Below are 24624 nucleotides of genomic sequence, written 5' to 3'. Positions count from 1 at the left end.
ATTTCGGCTACTGCGCATGCTCGTCATTACTGTTGCATGCTGGGTAGTGTAGTTCTTATATTCTTTAGCTCATAACATCACATTAAGTATGTGTATACATTGTTGCTGACTGGAGAAATCAAATTATTATTGTTTTTACCTATGAGTGATTTATTTACTTAATTCTCATTTTGATTTTATTTTGTGTTGAAAATAAAAATATAGATATTTCAAAATATTTTTTTCAAGAAATATTTTCTTGCGGCCCAGCCTCACCCAGACTCTGCATCCAGTGGCCCCCAGGTAAATTGAGCTTGAGACCTCTGTTGTAGATGATGCTACATATGTAAAAAAAAAAGTAAGCAGAACAGAGTACGCAAAGGTCCGCACACACTCAAACCGGATGTTGGCTTGGCACACAAATCTCAAACTTTACGACCAAACAGACTCTGCTCTGCGCAGTAGTGTCACACTAAACACTGCTCAGCTTGTATTTTTATTCACATCAACCCACATTAAATGTGACGCCGACCCCTGTCCTCCATGCAGCGTTGACAAGTGAGTGCTCAAATTTTTCTGATGACATTCTGAAGTATTGAAAATGCTTATGACGCATGTCCTTCACAAAGCACGACATGCTCCCTTCCCTTGTCTCTTGTACCATTTAATGGTAGAGGCACAGCAATTCCTCTTCTCCCTCGTCAGTGCAGGACACCATGACGAAATAGGTAAACAACACACCAGAATTGTGGAAATGTTGGGTTTCACTTAAATTTTACAAGAATCGACAACGCGTTAGTGCACTTGACCAAGGAGGCTCTGATGACAGCGGCCATTCTGTGGGAAGTCATGTTCCACTCACAATACGCTCTGTGAGCACCCTCCATCCATCCATGTTCTACCGCTTGTCCTGTTCGGGGTCGCGAGGGTGCTGGAGCCTATCTCAGCTGCATTCGGGTGGAAGGCGGGGTATACACTGGACAAGTCGCCACCTCATCACAGGGCTAACACAGATAGACAGACAACATTCACACACTAGGGCCAATTTAGTGTTGCCAATCAACCTATCCCCAGGTGCATGTTTTTGGAGGTGGGAGGAAGCCAGAGTACCCGGACGGAACCCACGCAGTCACGGGGAGAACATGCAAACTCCACACAGAAGGCCAAGGATCGAGCACCCTTAGTCTCTAATGCAAAGAGCCACTGGACTGCTATCGACACACATAAAAGGCATAAAAGGATCTAATGTTCACATACATGCTTAAAAATAGTTTTTATGTCAGTTATTATGTTCCCTGTTGATTTTTAGGTTGAAGTGGCTGCTGACATGTGACTTGCTCTTTCATCTTACCTATCCCTTGACGAGAGAAGTAGGCCTAGTCCGGCCAAAATCACAACAGGAAGTGAAAGATCTGCGAGGTAGTGGTCCAACTGGGCCCTGCAATCACAGAAGCAAACATTAAGAACACACAGTGTGACGCACACTTAAAAAAAACCTCAGATATACTCGGCCAGTGACAGAACTCAAGGACAGCAATTATGAAATGCCTCCCCGTCCCCTATCAAAACAAACTCCTTGGACTGCGCTCTCCTCTTTTCAAACAGACTGACAGACTCCAATGACAGTGTCACGCACCCCCCCCTGCTGTCCCATCCTCTCTACTCAGCGCTTGTCAGTCACAGAGCGCTTGCTCAGAGCGCCCAGATAGTTTCCTGCCTTTTGCTTAATACCCATCTCTATTTGACAGCTTATTGAGTCCCTATATCTTGCAATGTACACTATGTATGTGTGAGTGTGCTCATGAGCGTGCGCTTGCGAGCGGTTGTGTCAGCTTCTGCAGCGGGTTTACGTCTCCAGTGCGACATGCCTGTCATGTTTCCCTCTCTTTCCCATCTTGAAGGTGCGCTTGTCCGTCAAGCAGCGGGGATGATGAGTAGCGGTGGGTGCCTGGCAAAGGGATGGGGCGGCAGTGGGGGGTCTTAAGATGCACGGGCACCCCCATTCCATCAGTTGGAGAAAGATATGAGGAGTGGAAATACTGAGGCGGCGGTAGCGAGGAGCAGGGGGATGGAATCTGGTGGATGTGTGTGTGTGTTGGGGAGGGTTGAAGTGGAGAAAATACAATTTTTCCAGCACTATTGCAGCGTCTGTCATCACGGCTCGTCACGCTTTAAACACTAGCCGCTGAGTGATCATTTCAAACTGCTGTAAAAACAAAACAGTGATTTGGCCCTCTGAGAAGGTTCAATAGTGCTTTGATGGGGGACAAGTAGAAGAACAAAAGCTCCTGGAAAAGAGAGGGATTGGCTGCCGAAATGTCAGCACTTTGTTAGGCCTGGGCGATGTATCGATTTTATCGATATAGTCAAGTTTTTTATTGCAGACGATTTAAAAAATTAAAAAATATTTTTTTCACTTTTGCTCTGACATACTTTTTGCCCCCAGAAGGTTCTGTAGCTTCCGCCCTCACTTATATTTTCTTAGGGGAAGACCCAGCAAAAAATCTCTAGTGCTAACGCTAGCGAGAGCAGGAATTTTGTCGCAAAAAAAAGAAAAGTATGAAGAATAGTGTAGATTTGCGGCAACAGATGTGCAACAAATGACTCCACTCTGCAAAGTTTGTTTAAAGAAGGCAGAAGCACAACAAACTTATTACAACATCTGAAACTGAAGCCTCCGGTCGAGTGCAAACTCTTTACAAGGAGAACAAGACCATAACATTAATCATTCACCAGCTAAAAAGCAGCTTACTGAGGTGGAATCATTTAATAAATAAGGTATTTATGATGATGCCGTGTATGATGAGAAAAAAACACAGTGGAGAACGATCACTAAAGCAGTCGCTTTGCACACCACCAAGATGTGTGATGGAAAAAGTCTGCCATTATCCGCTTGTTAAAACTATAGTAAAACTAAATCAAATAAAACTAATGTTTTACTTGATTATTTAAATAATATTACATTTTTGTTGTTATTACAAGTACAAGAAAGGACAGAGCAGGCTGTACTTCCTCAGGAGACTGCACTCCTTCAACATTTGTAGAAAACTCCTGTGGATGTACTACCAGTCTGTGGTTGCCAGTATTCTGTTCTACATGGTAGTGTGCTGGGGGGGCAGTACATCTAAGAAGGACAGCTCCAGACTTGAGAAACTGATCAGGCGGGCCGGTTCTACAATCGGAATGAAACTGGACTCACTGGTGACGGTGGCAGAGAAGAGGACTGTTGACAAACTAGTGAGCATCCTGGATGATGCCAGTCACATACTGCATAGCGTTATCAGTAGCCAGAGGAGCCTGTTCAGTGCTAGACTGCTTCATCCCAAGTGCAGGACTAATAGACTCAAAAACTCCTTTGTCCCACACGCCATTAGACTGTACAACTCCTCTCTGGGACGGGGGACGGGGGGTATTAGGATGACAGGGGATGCAAAACAATAACAGTGAAATACATTTTCATAACATGGTCACTACTGCCTACTTTGTCTTGTTATATTCTTATTTTACTGTTATATTGTTATTCCCATTGTTTTTATTATTTTTGTAATATTTCTGTATTTTGTTTCCTTTTAAACCCCCATTATTTACTTTTTACTTTTTTTTTTTTAATTGATCTCAACTCTGTACACTGCTGCTGGAATTTCAATTTTCCTGAAGGAACTCTCCTGAAGGAATCAATAAAGTACTATCTATCTATCTATCTATCTATCTATCTATCTATCTATCTATCTATCTATTTACTGAAGAATTGTATTCAACACAGAAGTTTTAAGTTTGCACTTTAATCATCTCAATCCTGGATAATATTATTTATATGCATGCAATGTGCAATGCAACATATTTGTTAACAGAAGTATTTTATTGTAAACAGAATTATTGCTTCCCAGAGGAAGCTCTTAATTTAGTGAATTGAAAATCATTCCATAAAACGTACAATTTATATCTGGTCTAAAAAGGACAACACAAATTAGAATTTGCTAAGAGTAAAATGCAGTGCATGCAGTATCATTTCGAATGTCTACTTTTTGATCAAATAAAATAAAAACTTGTTTTGAATTATCCCTCTCATTTTTTTGGTTTCTTTAAAAAGTAGAGAAAAAAATCTGAGATTTTATTTTTACACCATATCGTCCAGGCTGACACACTACGAACATATTTGTGTGCATTAGGTTGAAAAATATGTACATCATCAAATCCAGCTCAAAGGGTAGCTGGAATATACACAGAGTTTTAATGTAATATGTAAGGGATAGGTTGATTGGCAACACTAAATTGGCCGTAGTGTGTGAATGTGAGTGTGAATGTTGTCTGTCTATCTGTGTTGGCCCTGCGATGAGGTGGCGACTTGTCCAGGGTGTACCCCGCCTTCCGCCCGATTGTAGCTGAGATAGGCGCCAGCGCCCCCCGCTACCCCAAAAAGGGAATAAGCGGTAGAAAATGGATGGATGGATGTAAGGACAAAATAACTCACGAAAGCATTGTGGTTAGGTTCACAGAGCTCTTTGTCTTTGCCTGCAAACACAAGAAGAGTGAAACTGAGAGAAGCTTACACAAGAAGACAAAAAAGGGGAAAGTAGAGCAGGGGTCTTCACCATTCCGATGGAGTGATGTAGCGGGGACACCCCTACTTGTATATTTTGTATAAAATTGGGTTTTAATTGCCCTTTTTGGGGGTAATTTTGCCTATCCATCCGTAAGACAAGAACACACATCTTTTTAAAAAAAAAATTTCAATGCATTCCTTTTTGTAATCCACGGTAAGTACAAGGTGGCTTAAAAATAGAGTTCAAGGGAGTCATCTATTGCGCTTATAAAGCCCTCTAAAGAAACATCAAAAAACAGTCAACTATACTCTATTTAAATGTTCTGACCTAAATACTAACCAAGTCTTAGCAATATTACTATTATAAGTGCTAATGCAGAGGAAATTTTATTATGAATTTGCCGTTACTACATTATATTTGATTACAATTTTCAGGGCTTATGCAGTTCCCAAATACACAAAAACAAGTACCAATAGGTAAGAAAAGTTGGTTTTGCATTATAGGTAAATTTAAAATTAAACTGTACCAAGAGATATTTTGTCAATCAGCGGTTGAGGGTATATTCATCTCTCTTTTGCGTGTGTTTTTTTTTAGTCATGTTACTAAACAATCCAAACACCTCAAACATAACTGTGAGCTAAAATTGTAAGTCCTCTTCATAAGAGGGACAGGTGAATACATCCTGCTTGAAAGAAACTCCTGTGTGTCGCTAAATGTGTGCCTTGCTTACTTCTTCTACCTTCATTTATCTGTTGATGTTGTTGGTATGTATTTAAACACTTGTGATCGCCATAGCCGATTAATGCAGATCAAAAATGCCAATCCACTCTGGCTGACATTGCATTTATTTTTTGTCCTCCGGCTTACAAGTGACTAGCAGGTAGTTATGTGTTCCCCTAAGTTAACAATAATCACTGTCATTATAGCAAATAAACACAGTTTATTAGTATCGTAAGTATCATTATCAAGTATCACTGAAGGACAGAGCTAATGGTGTTAAACACTGAGAGCAAACCAGGGACAGGAATATTAATAGCAAAGCTAACCACTAAGTTAACCACTAAGCTAGCTTTAAACAACACAAGAAATATGTGCTTGGTAAACTTTAAAAAGTGTAGATGGAACTGTGTTACAGCAGAAATCAAGCATCTGTTAACAGGAAAAGAGTCTAAAGAGAGGATAATATAACAACTGTTGGCGTGTCAGCATTGTTGCAGTCTGTACAGGACAGGGAAGAGAGCAAGTTGATCCACAAATTGTATACGTTTATGATCGATACGGAATGATTAAATTGATATTTTTATTCTCTCGAAATTATTGTTTTAAAAGTTTTTGTTAATGTTTACAAATTCAGATAATAAGTACCTATTTACAGGAGGACTTTGAGGGCATAAACGACTTCAATGAGTAATAGATAATAGTTTTTGGTTTTATTTATTGTGTACTGTTGACTTTGTATTGCTCACACAATGGAATGCAATAGAAGACATGAAGGAACACGTTTAAATATTTTGCTGACATTGTTAAACTGTCAATAGCATTTACCATGAACAAATTGATACAAGTAGAGTTAATATATTGGACCCGTATCGGCACTCATGGATGATTGGCAGCATAAATCCGTGATCGGAACATTGCTACGGCCAAATTAATAAAAAATAAAAAAAAATCAGATTAATCCCACTTTTGAATTTGTATTAAACAATCACAGTTGCTACAAAAATGTTGCTTAGCTTATCCATGGTACTTTGGTTGACAACACTGACATTGTTTGTCGTCCATTGCTTGTTGAGTAGTGTTAAGTGCTGCCTCAAAAAGGTGTTTTGCTTTTAGATGGTATTTCAAAGTTCTTGTTCTGTGATAAAATTGAATCACTGCAGTACATTTTTTAAAAGTTGCGTTAGTGCGTATTTTGAAGCAAAAGCCTCTTCACTCATCTTTGCATATAACATACCACTCTGGGTGTGGAGTATACAAAAAAAACTAAAAAACTTACAAAACAAATTTTTCACGACCACACTGCAGTACCACAGCACAACCACTAGAGGGCGTGGAAACTTGTTGAAGATCACTGAACTAGAGTAAGAAATAGCAAGCAGCTCATACCAGACTGAAGGTGCCATATTCAGCCCTGAGCAGGTGGGTTAGCAGGCCAGACATGGTGGTCTGGTCTCCCCAGCTCCAACGGGCCGAGTTCATGTAGGAAGACAATGGTAAGTAGATGTACGGCAGGAATCCCAGCAGGAAGCACATTCCCATGGACACAAGGGTACGCAATGAGAGCTCCTGTCAAAATAGGATATATTCTGTAAATTTTCAAGCAGATTTGCCATCAAGGTTTTTAGTTTCAAAATAAATATGTAAGAACCTTAAACCTACTCTGTGGTAGTGCAGTCCCAGGAAGACCCACGGGATGACAACAAGTACATACAGCACCAATGTATGCTGGTTGCAGAGCCCCAAACCACAGCAGAGTGCACCCCACTGTGAGGCCTAACAAGAGCAAAATATCTTAACATGTAATATGAAAAGAGACCAGAGGAGAAGGAAAGTCCATAATTACCTTCCTCCTCTCCAATGCATTCTTGGCCAAGTGAAAACTAGCAGTCGAAAGGAAAAGCAGCCCGGTGAAAAGGTTGTTAAGGGTGAAGACTTCAGCGACCATGGACCATTGCCAGCTCAGCCTGGACAGTGCCAAGACTCCTCCAGCCAGCGCTGCTCCAGAACCAGGACCTGCCAGCCTGACATCAAAAGCCAGAACATCATGCATATATTTTTTATGATCAATGCCTTTCAATTAAAGTTTAGCAAAGACTTTTGGCTAGTCACTGAATTCTTTAGAAGACATATTAGACAAGTCTTTAACAGTACACGAAGCAAATGAAATGGCATTGGAAGGAGTAGAATGGACTGTGAAGACCCATAACCTCAAAACCAGCTAACACCTCTGGAATGTGACCTCGGCCCTCTCGTCCAACATCAGGGAGGTCTCACCTCACACATACTCTTATGGATGAATACTCTTCTGGATGAATGTAGACAAATTCCCACCCTTAGACCTCCAATAGGAAGTAGACATTGAAAATGCACTCAACTGAACGAACGATAAATGAAAATGAACTCCATAATCCTGTCCACGTCGATAAATGGCTACTTATGAGTGTATCTGTGTTCTTCAGTGACGGCTTCCAACCAAACAGTGTAAAAGGGTTTCACTCTGTGCATCGCTCTTAAAACTTGAGTGTGTTTTTTTTAATACCAAAATTAAATGAACAATATTAATCTTTCATCTCTGTGAGTGGAAGCTTGACTGCTAGCTTATGCGCACATGGACCAGCAGTAGAGCCCCGCTATTCCCAGTTGAAAAGCATCGCAAGGTAAAAAAAATTAGGAGGCAAACCTAAATGTCCTAAATGTGAATTTTATGGGTTCAAACTGAATGAACAAAATGATCCTACCGAAATGGACGTCTGAGCCGATTTGCTGAATTTGGTGGAAAGTGATGGCAATAAAAAAAAGGCAATAAAACCAAACATCCAATACACGTTTTTTGCATTTTTTGATGTTTAATACTTACTGAAGTGCAATTTTTGCTAACATCGATAGAGATTCTATGTTATTGTTTTTGTTTGTTTACTTCTTTAGGATAATGTACATTTATTAACCATCCAAATTCAATGGTAGAAAATACTAATAATAAATAAGTTTATTGCATTCAAAAAGGATTACTTTCATTAATAATACAGTATTAAAAACGGTAGAAAATAGATGGATGGATGGATAATTAGACTAGTGCTTGATTGGGGCTCAAAATAAAGCTGACAATAATATAATTTATCGGCATTGGTGAGTTTGGTGCCTGGGGCGGGGGTGGGGTAGGGGGGGAGGAGAATACATATATATATATATATTTTTTTTTGGGTCATGAAAAAGGGAGTTTTTCTGGGTTGGTGCACTAATTGTAAGTGTATCGTGTGTTTTTTTATGTTGATTTAATAAAAAAAAAAATAAAATAAAAAAATAAAACATTAATAAAAAATTATTCTGCGGCCCGGTACCCATCAAGCCGTGGCCCGGTGGTTGGGGACCCCTGATGTAAATCACTAGTTTTGACCCAAGTCTTCTATGTTTGATAACAAGGTTAAAATGTCAATGCAAGGATCTCCCAATGTGTTTACAGTGACCCAATTTCCTCTCTACAACAGGAGCACTGGTGTTCTTATGGAATTTGCTGAAAAAATTTTTGTCTCCCAAGTTTTGAACTGAACTCAGGGGCTGGTATGGCTCACTCCCATGCCGGATTTGGCCCGAAGCAGCCAGGTGAATAGGTCATCAGGTGATTCCATACGATTGTCCATGTGGTGTATGATTTATTGGGGTTAGGGTGCTGCATGAGTGGCATAGCATGTAAAAGTAATATATGGTAAACACTATAATCCTTAATATACACGAAAACATGTTGTCAGTTCATGTATTTTTTTCAGTTTTGTACACACCATTTAGTATTTCTCTTACTTTGCAGTGGCACCAAAAAGAAAAAAAGATTAGTAGTTTTAAACAAAACGAAAGGTATGCAGTCAGAAATGCAACTACTTTTACAGACTAATTTGGGAACCCATTATAATCACCTTGCAACCAAAGTTTGCTTTGCAGACAAGACTATGAAAAAACACTCTTAGTATATTGGACCATAAATTAAGAAATATACCCCTCACTCCTCAAAGAAGCTGGTTGATCTTGAACAGACCGGCATAGAAAGCGCTGTGGTCGCGATAGCACTTTATCCCCAGCTTCTTAAATATATTGTGTGCACAAAAGTTTCTCCCCTTCCTCTTTTCCATTAATGTCGCCATCCCCTTTGCAGTAATTGAAGCAAACTTGGCCTAATCTGTCACACGCTAAGACCCACCACTTACTAAAATGAGAGAGAGGTGACAAATGACGGGAGGAGGGCAGGGGAAAGGAAAATAATGCAGTCAAATGTGTGTTAAAAGGGATGAGACAGTGTGTTGGATGAAGGAGGGACTAAAGCAGAAAAAAGTTCAAACAGAGAAAGAAGGGGCAAAAGAGAAATGGAAAAAAGGAAGCAGCCCAGTCCCCTGCATGCTGGCTCGGAAATATGAGCAGGCTCGACAATTAGGGAAGTCAGGCAGTATGGCCCTTTCCGCCATTGTGTGGAGTGGCTTAGAGTCCTCATCAGCCTATCAGCTAACTGACAGGCAGAGAGCTGCTCTATTCAGCGCGGCAGATACAAGCTGCAGGCCAAACGGCTGCCAGGTCCCTTATGACCCCACAATCCCTTGCCGGTGACAGCTTCAAGCTCCATAGCAAATTAGGCGCTCTCACATTACAATCGCAGAAGACAGATTCCATTAACGGTATCTGAAATTGAGTAGAGAGCAGGCCCGTTATCAGACCTGACTCATAAGCACCGCCATTAATCAGAAGGCATGATACCATTTATACATTTCCAGCTCTCTGCTTGCTGCTGTGATAGTCAGCCACAAAAGGCCTGATGAGACTTAGGCAAGGGGAACAATGGATCTTTCTGAGGAAAGCGCCGTAAATCAGCGGGAAAAAAGAGAGTGAGAGTAGGAGAAAAAAACTCTTGCTTGCTGACTACTTCCCCCCTTTCTCTCTGCGTCACTATTTCTCCCCTCTGTGTTCACTGTAAGGCGAGCTTGGTGAGCATGTGTGCGAAAGGACTGTGGGGGGGCAGAGCGTGTTGATGGGACGTCGAGTCTTAATAAGAGATAGCGGCGTCATCCCTCGTCGCACCGCTCCAGGAATTAGTTGTAACTTGAAGCAGGGATAAAGGTGGTGGGGGGAAATGGGTACCCCTGCACACACAAGTTTTACCTCCCCACTTGACAATTAACCCACAGCTCAAACACTTAGCAGGGGGGTGGGTTTTTTGGATGCAGAGAAGTCAAGGGGGAGGTTCCACGGACACAGTTATTACAACGAGTCGGTTCTGGCTTCTTAAGCCCCACCTGATAGATATGCAGAACTTGTCACATATTCTGATACACTCATTTTTTTCTTCTTCCACTACTTTATTCTCACTGGGTGGCTGACAAATCTCTCTTGTTAGCACTTGACAGTCCGTTGGAGCCCAGTGATGTGTGTATATTACAGCGGTAAATGACCCGTCCGTCTGCATGGGACCACCTGGGTCCGTGTCTGCCTTTCAGCCTCTCTTCAGCTTATTCTCCAGCCCGGCTGCTCCCAGGGCGCACAGATAAAACAGGACACTCTCAGACACCAGAGAGAATGTTGCCCGTTATCGCTGCTCTGTGGTGCAGGCTGCTACTGTGTAGAAATGCAATGGCTCAGCGACAAAGGCCTGGTTGGGACGTGGCAGAAGAACAATCCAGCTGACAACAAGACTATTCTACCCTGAAATGAATCCCTGCTGCCAGATTTTCTGTGTCCTCACCAAGGCAATTAACCTTGGTGACAAGACATGACGCTAAAATGAGACATCAAACTACAGAAATAACGACAATTAACAAAGCTCTAGTTACATAGTCCTATAGGCAAAACAACGTGCAATAGAAAATATTCTGAACATAAATTCAAAGAAAAAGATGAAAGGTAAATACACAAATAAGAAATGACAATGGTACAACAGGCCCCGTTAAGCGCTGTCCCCTTCAAGGACTCAAAAAAAGCTCAGTAAAACCACTTTGAAGTGTCAAAATGGGACCTGCCTCATTTACCACTTGAGCTCTCTCTACAGTGCGTGCTCGAGACGTGCCAGCAGCAGCAGTCGTCTGTGCTAAATAACTGCACACAAAAGCCTACACCAACCCTGTGCACTGAATGGCACTTTACAATAGAGCTGGCCGGGGCATCCGGCGACAGACACCACCTCAGGGACCAGACAATAAATACCACGCTGGTGCCATCGTGGATCAGCGTTGCACTGTTCTCGAACCAGGCAACAATTTGGGGGGAGTGGGAGGGGGACGCTGCTGAAAAAGAATCACACATTCCTGAGGAAGGGGGGGGAATCCGTAGAGAAGGTGGCCTACTTGAGCTAAGGCATATGCTTCCAGCTGGATCCTCAATAACAACCTCGGGCTGTCCTCTGGCCAGGACGCTAGACTGGGTACTTAGTAGCTATTATACTACAGTGGCATGCATTGCTTTCAACTTGGAAAACCAGACAGGAATTGATGTGTAAATTCACTATGATCTGCAACAGAAATTTAGACATTTAGTAGGTGTGTTCTTATTTCAAAACAATCTCAAGAGAAAACATAAAACAAATGTATTTATTCCCGGTTTGAAACAGGTATTAACTGCATAGACTGTATGATTAGAGTTTTTTAAGAAGGTTAAACTTAGAACTTTAACGCGTGCAATTACACATAAAAATATATTGCTTTGTCTGTAAACGCAGTGCTTTGTCGGTAAAAGCAGATTAATCGCAAAATTTTAAACTTTTTAACAAACAAATTACATGCATTCAGGTAAACCATTTTTTTAAAAGTACAGTATGACATTTTGAGAATAAAATTGCATTTCTGTCAAAAATATTGGAGTTTTCTTTAAAGGTAATTTAAACGACGTAAGTAACTAATTTATTGTGATTAATCTAAATTAATAAATGTGAATAATCTGATTAAAAAATTATTTAACAGCACAAATTTTCAATAAGTTTTTTACAATTCTGTCATACAAGTGTCATGCAAAGTTAATCACTGATAATTGATTGTTCATATTGCACCAAGAACAAAAATATTCATTTTCATTTCTGTAGTTTTCCATTACACTTTCCCTTTTTGCCATCACTTGTAACCTTCTGTGGCAGCGTCACGAAAAACACCAAAAAAACACAAAAGGTCATTTTTAGCTGCCGACAGTTTGAAGTCTCAAACATTTGTCTCACATGATTTCTTTGCAAGGCACACTTTCCAAAAAATACTGGTGGAACAATAAACAATACCACGTTTGGACCATGCGTCTGTACTATATAAAGCTTAATGTTTGTTGTGCCGATAAGCCAGAAATATAATTCAATGGTTAGCTCCTTAACAAACAACATGATGAAAAATAATTGTTAAAAAAAAAGGACACAAATGAAAAATAACAATAACTTTCAAAAAAATAACAGAAAATATTAAAATATTCTTTGCATGTAGATGTTTTTTAAAATCCAGCATCTTGGGTCTAATGTACTGTCTAAAACTTGCCAACTGTAAGAAAACATCGCTGTCATCGTCGTAATGGCTGACATGCACCTTAGGATGCAGAAGATGTTTAATAATGAAGTGGGCATACAAAAATGGTCATATACTAAACACAAGTAAAAACAATTGCAAGTGTCTAATTTTCTGCCTAATTAGGAAATTGTTATTGAGATAACGTGTTAACATGTTAGTTTCTATTTTGTAAACTACTTGAAAAAAAGCGCTCATTATAGTCAGATTAATTAATAGGTTGAAGACAACAATAGGATATTTTTATTACTTCCTCAGTATAATCTTTTCCAATTAATGGTTTAAAAATAAAAACACGCTTGAATCTGGGATACCACAACCCAATTTTAGAGCTAATTACCGAAACGGACTCCCTTGCCTCATCCTTAGAGTGCAACAAGCAACGATGCAGCCTGCTCTACAAGCGAGAAGGATATGTGAGGCACGCCGGCTTTGCGACTCAGGCATCCCTCCTCTAGGAAGAGTTCAGTGCTGCTCCACGTGCGTACAAAATTAATCACCACAATTCTGCTCAAACAATGCAGCCACTGACATGACATTTTCTCCCGCAATGCCGTCATAATCTCAGTCCAACACACAAAAATTACAGCAGGAAGGGGGGGAAGCAATTTACAAAAAAAATCATGTGTTTATGCATTTCACTGACAGCCATTTTTCTTGCTGCTTTTTCCAACAAAGTCATTAGGCACACGGCAGTGATACATAAATGTCGCTGTATGGATTCCATTAACTAATTCTGGCTGAACTGTAATTGCCGAGTCTGATCCGACTCCGTGCCGGGTGCCTTATTAAGACTGCCTGTGGTGGGTGAGGAATGTAATATTGACGTCCGAGACAGACACAATCTCAGGCCCACGGGCGAAAAGCAATATTAAACCGCTACTGTATTCAGCGGTCTATCCAGCCCTCCTCCTCCGTGTCCCCATCCCATAGCCAGTAATGAGGAAATAACATCTTCATTAGACATCTGTTTAACTGTATTAAGAGAATGAGTCCTGGGGGAACCATTGGTCATGCTGAGGATGGGGGGAATTGAGTGTGTTGGACTACAATCTGACACATGAGATACAGTAGAAATAAAACATTGCCTAATTGGGAATTTTTGCTCTTTCAAAGGCTGTTTGCGTGAAACCACAGACTTCACTTAGAGGCAATGTTTTAACCTTTTATGGCAATGATCAGGTGACTTGCATCCTTAAAGAAAACCTATGATATGTTTTGCTTTGTCTGACTTAACAATGTTGTTACAATGATGGCTAAATTATGGCATAATGGCTACATTATGATGTGAAAGCAAGGTGGACGTACCCCTTTGGACATTAACTTAAAGGGGAACATTATCACCAGACCTATGTAAGCGTCAATATATACCTTGATGTTGCAGAAAAAGACCATATGTTTTTAACCGATTTCCGAACTCTAAAAGGGTGAATTTGGCGATTTAAACGCCTTTCAATTGATAGCCTGTCAGAGCGATGATGTTTGACCCGTGACGTCACAACGTGAAACAATCTACCATTTTCTCAATCTCATTACACACACCAAGTCAAATGAGCTCTGTTATTTTCCGTTTTTTTGACTGTCTTCCCGTACCTTGGAGACATCCTGCCTCGTCGGTGTGTTGTCGGAGGGTGTAACAACATGAACAGAGACGGATTAAAGTTGCACCAGTGGCCAAAAGATGCGAAAGTGGCAAAAAATTGGACAAAATTTGTTCAAAATACGAGGGTGTGGGGAAAGCCGACGAAATGGTCCCTCGTTTGTTCCGCAAACTTTACCGACGAAAGCTATGCAACGACAGAGATGGCAAGAATGTGTGGATATCCTGCGACACTCAAAGCAGATGCATTTCCAACGATAAAGTCAAAGAAATCTGCAATATTGGAAAATAGACCACCACTGAATCTGCCGGAGTACGTGAGCTATTCAGGGAAAACGGACCTCGGGAGCACGGCAAGCGATGATGGCAGTCTGTTCCCGCAGACGAGCGAAGTAAACCCCCTGGATGTCTTGGTTCACACCGCTTCTACCGTCCCTTATGCCACCGAAGATGATCAAGAGAAGAATATCGACCCTAGCTTCCCTGGCCTGCTGACATCAACTCCAAAACTGGACAGATCAGCTTTCAGGAAAGGAGAGCAGATGAGGGTATGTCTACAGAATATATTAATTGATGAAAATTGTATTCATTACTCGCGGTTTTACAAAAGGAAGAACCATAGCCACTCTCCAATAAGCAATCCTGTACAATAAAAAAAACAATACAAAAGTATTCAGGCAGTACTGCATCGAAAACAGACATCGGTGTGTAAAGGATATCACCACATGGGCTCAGGAACACTTCAGAAAACCACTGTCAGTAACTACAGTCCGTCGCTACATCTTTAAGTGCAAGTTAAAGCTCTAGTATGCAAAGCAAAAGCCATTTATCAACAACACCAAGAAACACTCGAGTTCATCTAAGATGGACTGATGCAAGTGGAAAAGTGTTCCGTGGTCTGATGAGTCCATAGTTCAAATTGTGGACGTTGTGTCCTCCGGAACAAAGAGGAAAAGAACCATCCAGATTGTTATAGGCGCGAAATTCAAAAGCCATCATCTGTGATAGTATGGGTGTGTATTAGTGCCCAAGGCACGGGTAACTTACACATCTGTGAATGCACCATTAATGCTGAAATGTACATACAGGTTTTGGAGAAACATATGTTGCCATCCAAGCAAGGTTATGATGGACGCCCCTGCATATTTCAGCAAGACAATGCCAAGCTACGTGTTATAACAGCGTAGCTTCATCGCAAAAGAGTTCAGGTACTAGACTGGCCTGCCTGTAGTCAAAAACCTGTCTCCCATTGAAAATGTGAGGCGCAATATGTAGAGTAAAATACCACAAAGGAGACCCCCGACTGTTGAACAACTTAGGCTGTACCTCAAGCAAGAATGGGAAAGAATTCCATCTGAAAAGCTTAAAAAATTGGACTCCTCAGTTCCCAAATGTTAACTGAGTGTTGTGTAAAGGAAAGGCCATTTAACACAGTGGTAAAATTGCCCCGGCACCAACTTTTTTGCAATGTGTTACTGCCATTAAATTCTAAGTTCATGATTATTTGCATAAAAATGTATATATATATGTTTCTCAGTTCGAACATTAAATATCTTGTCTTTGCAGTCTATTCAATGGGATATAAGTTGAAAAGATTTTGCAAATCATCCTCCCCGTGATAGCGTGGGTTCCCTCCGGCTTCCTCCCACTTCCAAAGACATGCACCTGGGAAAGGTTGATTAGCAACTCTAAATTGGCCCTGGTGTGTGAATGTGAGTGTGAATGTTGTCTGTCTATCTGTGTTGGCCCTGTGATGAAGTGGCGACTTGTCCAGGGTGTACGCCGCCTTCCGCCCGATTGTAGCTGAGATAGGCACCCCAAAGGGAATAAGCGGTAGAAAATGGATGGATGGAACGTGCTAACTTCACTGGTTTTGGGTTTAGCAATTTACTTTGTATTCTTCCTGATCACGCCAAAAGGTATTCCTAAAACAGCCTTTTTCAATGCATGTCCTTCTTTTGGAATGGGTGGAGCAAAACAAGCAAAAGCAAATAAAATAATTTCTTTAAACGCCTAACTCAAAGGGTTTGTGCAACTTAAAAAAAAAATTTAATTACGAATCATCTAAAATAGCGATTCTTTAACTTTTTTCACCATATAGCACCTCAGAAAACACTTGGACCTAATGACCAACATTACATAAAATAACATATTCGGCTTACGTATTAATTAAAAACAAGACAGAGGTTTTATTTAATATCTAAAACTGTAACATTACACACAGTTTGAACAGGAACACTGTGTTTGAATAGAGAAAACTAAAACACTGTACTTTAATAAAGGGTTTATTTGGTGTACCACTAGATGGAGCCCATAGTTTAAGAATCACACACTTAATTCATAGAGCAGGGATATTTACCTTAAGTATTTTGGTGGCCACAATTCCAAAACGCTAAACAATAAAATACTGGCAGCTCTATTGCCACAATTTCACTGGTGGAAAAAAAAAAAGTGGTACCATTTTTCCCTTTACATTATTGCACTGTAAAAACAACAGCTGCAGGTTTTACAGTAAAAAATACTGGCACCTCAGTCGCCACAATTAAACTGTAAAAAAAAAAAAAAAAAAAAAGTGGTACTGTTTTTCCAATTGTTGTAATGGCTGTAAAAACAACAGAATTTTAAAGCCAAAAAATAACAGTGTTAGGGTTTTATTTCTCGACTTACAGTAATCCGGTTTGAAATTCGTAAGTTTTATGGCAGTGGCCATAGAAGTTCTGAGCTGCCAGTTTTTACCAAAAAATATACATATATTTTTTTTATAGTGTTTTTTTTTTATTTTATTCATATTTTGTAAATTCTTGAGAAGCAGCGTCCTCTACAGTGGACATTTGATTATGACCTATTTCTTATGTCAGAGTTACAGAAGCACTATGCTGTTTTTAAGGCCCTACTGCAAAAAACGATATTCACCTTTATGAGAGTGACCTGGTGTTTTTTGGAATATGCTGCAAAAATTTTAGTTTCTCCCAAGTTATATCCATGTCATAGATCATGAGGGTGCTGCTTCTCACATGAAGTCAAAAAGATGCACTATACCCGAGACAGAGGGGAGAACGCACTATCACGGGGAGGACGGTACCATAGCCACTCTCTAATTACCTGATGTAACAACTGGTTCAGCTGGTAGCAAAGGGGCTACAGAGGACAGACATGTTTGGTGTGCCTCATCAGTCTTATTATGTAATCGTGATCAAACTAAAAATGCTGATGTCTGAGCGATCTCGGGTTGTTTTTCCCCACTCTGAAGGCTGTATGCTCCTGGTTTCTCAGGATAAGCTTGGGAACGGGGAGAGATCCCTCTAAGGTAGCGGAGATATAGAGTAGCTTTAGCAGATAAACTGTGAAACGAGAGCGAGCACAGAATTCAGAGCTGTCTGGATTATCCCGTTATGAAGGGTGCATTCCTGCGGAGTCTCATGGCTGAGGCCCGTAGCATATTCCACCAGCCAAATGTTTTCTTCTTTGGTGAACCCTAAACGTGCGATCGGTGGTAATTATACTATTACGTGCGCCATCCTCAAAGGCTTGTCAGGCCACGGTGCGAAAGCATAACAAGACATGCAATTTGGCCATCAAACCATATGATCAAGGCAAGAGAGGGAAGTGGAATTGACAAATCAAAGGGAAGTGCTGCATTTCTACATTTGCCCAAGCGAGGTGCTTTCCAAGCACGTTCCCACACATTAAACGCCACAATTGAGCAGACTAATTTAAATTGATACTTCAAACGTTTGCCACTTTGGGTGTATTCCAGATACATTTAACGGGTTTACAATTTTCTATCTGAGACAAAATGCCTTCATATAAACTTAAATACAATTTCCATTTTAAGGCATAAAGACATTATTTGTTAGTGAAGGAATAAATTGAGCATTTAAGATGATGCAAACCTGAAACAAGTGGGCCTCAAATGCAAATCACAAACAAAAGACAGAGAAAATATTTAAGACCGCAAAAGAGAGTTTGGATCAACTGATCAGTTCTGGAACCAAAAAGGGGAAACTTGATCATCTGGAAACACACTTATGCGGGTGGAGTGCTTATCCACAGCAACAAGCTCAGCCCGTACAAGGTCCTGAACGGATAACAAAAACATGTTATGCTTATTTTTTAAAATATAACCCACAAATTTGATGTTCACACTTAACAGCTTACATGATTCAACTGTTTGCTTTGGCTGAGGTCCTTGCTATCCATTAACTTCTAGTTGGGGAGGGAGAGGGTCGTGGGATGTTTTCATAATGACTTTTTACTTCACCATAATCCAAAATTGGATCTAAATCCCCAGAGATTACAAACAGGGTCTACAGTTAACATGTAGACTGGGAGCCAAAATTCACCCAGACAGCACGAGCATTTCTGGTCTGAAAATAAACCGCTTCTCAATGTCTAGCCAAGAGCTGTCCTCCAATTGAACAGTAAATCATCAATGACATTAAAGCCACACTGTCATTAGAAAAATAAAGAGAGCAGTTCATCTGATGATCAGCAAAGTAGAGTTTGATTTGTGATGCAGCCTGATCCGCCTTCTCATGACCTATAAATGTGAAAGAACAACAAAGTCTCAAATCTAAAACTTTTTTTTCTTTTTTTAAATCGGTCATACCTAGCTTCTCTACCTGATCATAAACACAATAACGGTGGTATTCTAACACGTGATACCAACAGTTACGTGTAACTACCTCCCGTGTCACGCCATCCTGCCTGCTCTGATGTCTTTACGAAAAAATATATTTCTATGTTTATTTGTCCAAGACATTTTACACAGGACTGTTTCGTCAGCTTTTTCTGATGCGTCTCTTGTATTGGTCCAAGAGTGAGCAGGTGTACCTATTGTGGTGAATGGTGAATCTATACACTCGTTTTGATTTACTGATGGGTTAATTTGTATTGAAACTTTAAGATTCTTAAGGGAACCCCTGTCACTGCCCAATTTACTGAGCTTCCGGATCCGTCAGCACATGCGCTGCATTTGCAACACACAAGTGCAAATATAGCAACTTGCTGCCATTCGACTATTGTTTTACAACGTTGAGTTTTACAAAAAATAACATGTGTGCATTCAAAGTGTTTCAATAACAATTTTTTTTTGTTTAAATGACTTGTCCAGGGTGTACGCGCCTTCCGCCAGATTGTAGCTGAGATAGGTTCCAGCGCCCCCCGCAGACCCGAAGGGAATAAACAGTAGAAAATGGATGGATGGGTGGAGTACTTCAATTATGAGCGTGAAACGCAAGCTTATTGATTTACAGCAATGTAACAATTTTTTTTTTTTTCCAAGATGGCGTTGCTGTAGTGGCTGCTGTTGGCAGGAGCTCTGTACTCTCGTGTCATCCTTTTGTGTTTCCCTCTTGTTTTCATGTGTTATTATATTTTTTTGCCTTTTGGTCCAGGACCCTTTGGGACTGTGTGACAAGGGGTGGCACTTTCGTGACCTCTGTGGTGCTTTTTTTGTGGACTTCTGGATCTGCCTCCCGGGAGCCATGGAGACCATCTGCTGGGTGTCTGCCACACCGAAGTCGGTTTGGAGGGACTGGAGGAGATGCGGATGAGGGGACAGGGCTGCGGAGCTAGCACTGAGCGCTGGGACGGAGAGGCTTCGCTGTGTCTTGGCTGGGTGAGCAGGTGTCGGACACCTCAGTCACCTTGGACGTATCCTCGCTCATCCATGCGGACTGGACACTGGCCGAGAGTGGAGTCGGCTGTCTTGGTTGCTTTGTTGGGTCTGCTCCTGTCTCTGGCCATGCTCTCTCCACCCCAGCGGACGATGGCATGGAACACCGCAGAGGCCACTACAGTGGATATGTTTGTTTTACTTTTTATTCATAACTGTATGTAGAAGTGTCTGGTTGTATCTGCTGCTTTGATGTCTTTAATGTCCTCTGTGTTATTTGATGTTTGATGTTTCCCTCTTACACACATGTAAGAGGGATGTGCACTATGGCTATGAGTAGTTTTTTTCCCTTGGCCTCATTCCGCACCCCCTCTCCAGGTCCCAGGCTAAGACCGATTATTTTTTATTTATTTTAATCTTCTATTTTTTTCTCCCATTCCCCCCCTCTTGTTTACCTGTATCTCATCTTTTTTGTAAGGGGCGCTGGAAGCTGGAGACCCGTCAGCGATCCTGTTCTGTCTCCCTGTAATGTTTGTAGGATCTTGAATGGGATTGTGCTGAAAATTTTAATTTTTCTGATGGAACTCTCCGGACGGACAAAATAAAGCACTAAAATAAAGGGGACGGCGTGGCGCAGTGGGAGAGTGGCCATGCGCAACCCGAGCGTCCCTGGTTCAATTCCCACCTAGTACCAACCTCGTCACGTCCGTTGTGTCCTGAGCAAGACACTTCACCCTTGCTCCTGATGGGTGCTGGTTGGCGCCTTGCATGGCAGCTCCCTCCATCAGTGTGTGAATGTGTGTGTGAATGGGTGAATGTGGAAGTAGTGTCAAAGCGCTTTGAGTACCTTGAAGGTAGAAAAGCGCTATACAAGTACAACCCATTTATCTAATCTAATCTAATCTAATGTAACGACCAAGTATGTCACCCGGATTCAAGGTTAAGATAAAAAGTGTACCTTCAAATTTGACAAAAAAAAACTTTAGAAAAATGCCTATATTTGGAAAAAAAAGTAAGGAACGTAAATATGCTCATTGTCATTTCTGTATTAATATTTATTTCGCTAACTGCTTCTTTGCTATCACTTTTACCATCATATTTTTACATATCGTATGTGCTGATGTTGCTCTATTGTTGTTGTTGTTGTTGTTATTGTTGTGTTTGCTCTTGTTGTTTTTGTCTCTGTCTAATCCCCCTCTTGTCCACACAATTTCCCCCTCTGTCTTCCGTTTTGTCTCTTTCTATCACCTCCTGCTCCGGCCTGGTGGCACAAAATGATAATATAAATGCATTCATCCAGCCATCCATTTCCTACCGCTTGTCCCTTCTGGACGAGTCGCCACCTCATCACAGGGCCAACAATAAAGTCAAATACAAATAAGGCAGCAAGAGAAGTATCCTACACTTCTCTTTTGTAAAGTAAATCTGAACAGCCGAAATGGGCATCAACGTCAACTATATGATTTGCCCGAGAAGCTGGACAGAACAAAAAATAAATAAATAAATAAAATCAGGTGGCTAACTTTTGTCGCATGGCCTGATGGATCAGGCAGCGACAACACCTCCACAAAAGAATCGATTTGCAGGCGTACTCAGAAAAGGGTTGGAAATATGTACAAACCCCGTTTCCATATGAGTTGGGAAATTGTGTTAGATGCAAATATAAACGGAATACAATGATTTGCAAATCATTTTCAACCCATATTCAGTTGAATATGCTACAAAGACAAGATATTTGATGTTCAAACACATAAACTTTTGTTTTGTTTTTTCCCAAATAATAATTAACTTAAAATTTCATGGCTGCAACACGTGCCAAAAAGTTGGGAAAGGGCATGTTCACCACTGTGTTAGATCGCCTTTTCTTTTAACAACACTCAATAAACGTTTGAGAACTGAGGAAACTAATTGTTGAAGCTTTGAAAGTGGAATTCTTTCCCATTTTTGTTTTATGTAGAGCTTCTGTCGTTCAACAGTCAGGGGTCTCCGCTGTTGTATTTTACGCTTCATAATGCGCCACACATTTTCGATGGGAGACATGTCTGGACTGCAGGCGGGCCAGGAAAGTACCCGCACTCTTTTACTACGAAGCCACACTGTTGTAACACGTGGCTTGGCATTGTGAAATAAGCAGGGGCGTCCATGATGACAACATAATATGGTGTTCCAAAACTTGTATGGACCTTTCAGCATTATGGTGCCTTCACAGATGTGTAAGTTACCCATGCCTTGGGCACTAATGCAACCCCATACCATCACATATGCTAGATTTTGAACCTTGCGCCTATAACAATCCGAATGGTTATTTTCCTCTTTGTTCTGGAGGACACCACGTCGTCTGTTTCCAAATGTAATTTGAAATGTGGACTCGTCAGACCACAGAACACTTTTCCACTTCGCATCAGTCCATTTTAGATGAGTTCGGGCCCAGCGAAGCCGGAGGCGTTTCAGGGTGTTGTTGATAATTGGGTTTGGCTTTGCATAGTAGAGTTTTAACTTGCACTTACAGATGTAGCGACCAACTGTAGTTACTGACAGTGGTTTTATGAAGAGTTCCTGAGCCCATGTGGTGATATCCTTTACACACTGATGTGGGTTTTTGATGCAGTACCGCCTGAAGGATCAAAAGTCTGTAATATCATTGCTTGCGTGCAGTGATTTCTCCAGATTCTCTGAAGCTTTTGATGATTTTACGGACCGTAGATGGTAAAATCCCTAAATTCCTTGCAATAGCTCGCTGAGAAATGTTGTTCTAAAACTGTTCCACAATTTGCTTACAAAGTGGTGACCCTCACCCCATCCTTGTTTGTGGATTACTTAGCATTTCATGGAAGCTGCTTTTATACCAAATCATGGCACCCACCTATTCCCAATTAGCCTGCACACCTGTGGGATGTTCGAAATAAGTGTTTGATGAGCATTCCTCAACTTTATCAGTATTTATTGCCACCTTTCCCAACCTCTTTGTCATGTGTTGCTGGCATCAAATTCTAAAGTTAATGATTATTTGCAAAAAAAAATGTTTTATCAGTTTGAACATCAAATAAGTTGTCTTTGTAGCATATTCAACTGAATATGGGTTGAAAATGATTTGCAAATTATTGTATTCCATTTATATTTACATCTAACACAATTTCCCAACTCATACGGAAACAGGGTTTGTAACCGTGGAGCAAAATTTACACCACAGCATATCCAATACATATTATCTAGACTAGTGGTTCTCAAACATCACTCCCTAAATATCACCATCATGACAAACCATAAAATACATTAGTGCAGTAGGTCTAAGTATTCATTAAAAACAAGACAGAGGTTTTATTTTACACGTATATTTAATATTTTTGGCCACTGTAACATTACACAAGTCATTCTCCAATAGTGGGGCGGGCCCGCCTGCGGGGGCGTGGTGCAATGCTTTCTTTCCCTACTAGAACATGACGAAGCGTATGTAGCACTTGGTTTCACTGTAACTACGATGGGAAACGCGGAAAGGCTTGTGTGTTGTTTCCTTTAATGTTAATAAACTTACAATGTTATGCAGAGGTATAATTATAACAATTTCATAAACAAATTATACTATTTATCGTCACGATGGAGAGTGGAGGGCGCAAAATATTTTCTTCTATCCCAGGGTGGTGTAACAGAAAAAAAATTGAGATGCACGGCATTACACACAGTTTGAACAGTAACATTGTGTTTGAATATAGGAAAATTAATCATTGTATTTTAATTAAATGATACTTTGGCACATCACTTGATGGAGCTTTTGTACTGTGCCACAGTTTGAGAATCCCTGATCTAGACCAGGGTTTCTTAACCAATTGTTGGGTCGCGAACCCAAAGAGCATGATGACATGTATATTTTTTTTATAATGAGCGCAAAAGAGTTATCTCAAAAGATGAACACCTACTGTGAGTCTCGACAACACAGACCCTTACCACTAACATCAATAAAGTTATTGCAAACAAAAGTGCATGGAATGAGATGTATGGTACTTGATTGCAAACACTAAATGTTGGCAACTTTGTATCTATAAATGACATAATTCATTAAATAAAAACGGTAATAGTGGATCATTGGAATACATGGTATCCTTGGGTGTTAAAAACAAGAACAATGTACACCAAACCGAAAAGCTGAACCGTTTCACTCCTAATTCCTAGAGTAATCAATTACTAAAATATTTCATAACGCCCTAACCTATTCACTAATCTATTCTGGATCACATGCCAACCAGCTAACCGAATAAAACAGCATACAAGATGGGGTCAGCAACAGAGACCAAAAACTGTCATCATGTACAAGTGAGGAGAAAGGCAGTTTGTGAGTGAAAGAGGACTGCATTTGTGATCGTGCTCCTTTTTAGACCTCGGAGGCAAGAACCAGCAGATTAGAAATCGTGCCATGTCAGGATTGGGAGCATGCTGGGCAACGCAGGGGGGCGCGGGAATACAGAGACGTGGGGCTGGGGGTTGGAGGGCATGATAATTGTGCTATATACATACACACACACACGCTCACTCACACTGGGTGGCTGATGGGTAAACAGAATGGGCAGGGTGCTGGCAGGGGGAGGGCAGCCTGAGCCTGCTCTTGAATGCTGAACAGAGGATCAGGGACGCCACCGCTAGACTGTCAGGACCCCAAAATGC

The 24624-nt window shown here is 40.9% G+C and overlaps 1 protein-coding gene across 2 annotated transcripts in view; it reads right to left on the bottom strand.

Annotated features, from left to right (window-relative positions):
• The window catches only part of tmem260 (transmembrane protein 260), a 65870-nt gene that overhangs the window by 21704 nt on the left and 19542 nt on the right, over positions 1-24624 (bottom strand). For both annotated transcript variants that reach the window (XM_061895303.1, XM_061895304.1), the window contains 5 exons: positions 7087-7264; positions 6903-7016; positions 6630-6809; positions 4451-4491; positions 1331-1417 (listed from right to left, as the gene is read on the bottom strand). In XM_061895303.1, the coding sequence (XP_061751287.1) occupies positions 1331-1417; positions 4451-4491; positions 6630-6809; positions 6903-7016; positions 7087-7264 (600 nt within the window). The remainder of the gene's footprint in view (positions 1-1330; positions 1418-4450; positions 4492-6629; positions 6810-6902; positions 7017-7086; positions 7265-24624) is intronic.

The sequence above is a fragment of the Nerophis ophidion genome, linkage group LG03 (genome assembly GCF_033978795.1).
Source record: "Nerophis ophidion isolate RoL-2023_Sa linkage group LG03, RoL_Noph_v1.0, whole genome shotgun sequence".
Lineage (NCBI taxonomy): Eukaryota > Metazoa > Chordata > Actinopteri > Syngnathiformes > Syngnathidae > Nerophis > Nerophis ophidion.
The sequence above is the reverse complement of the archived record's forward strand: the minus strand, read 5'-3'. Positions and strand labels throughout refer to the sequence as shown.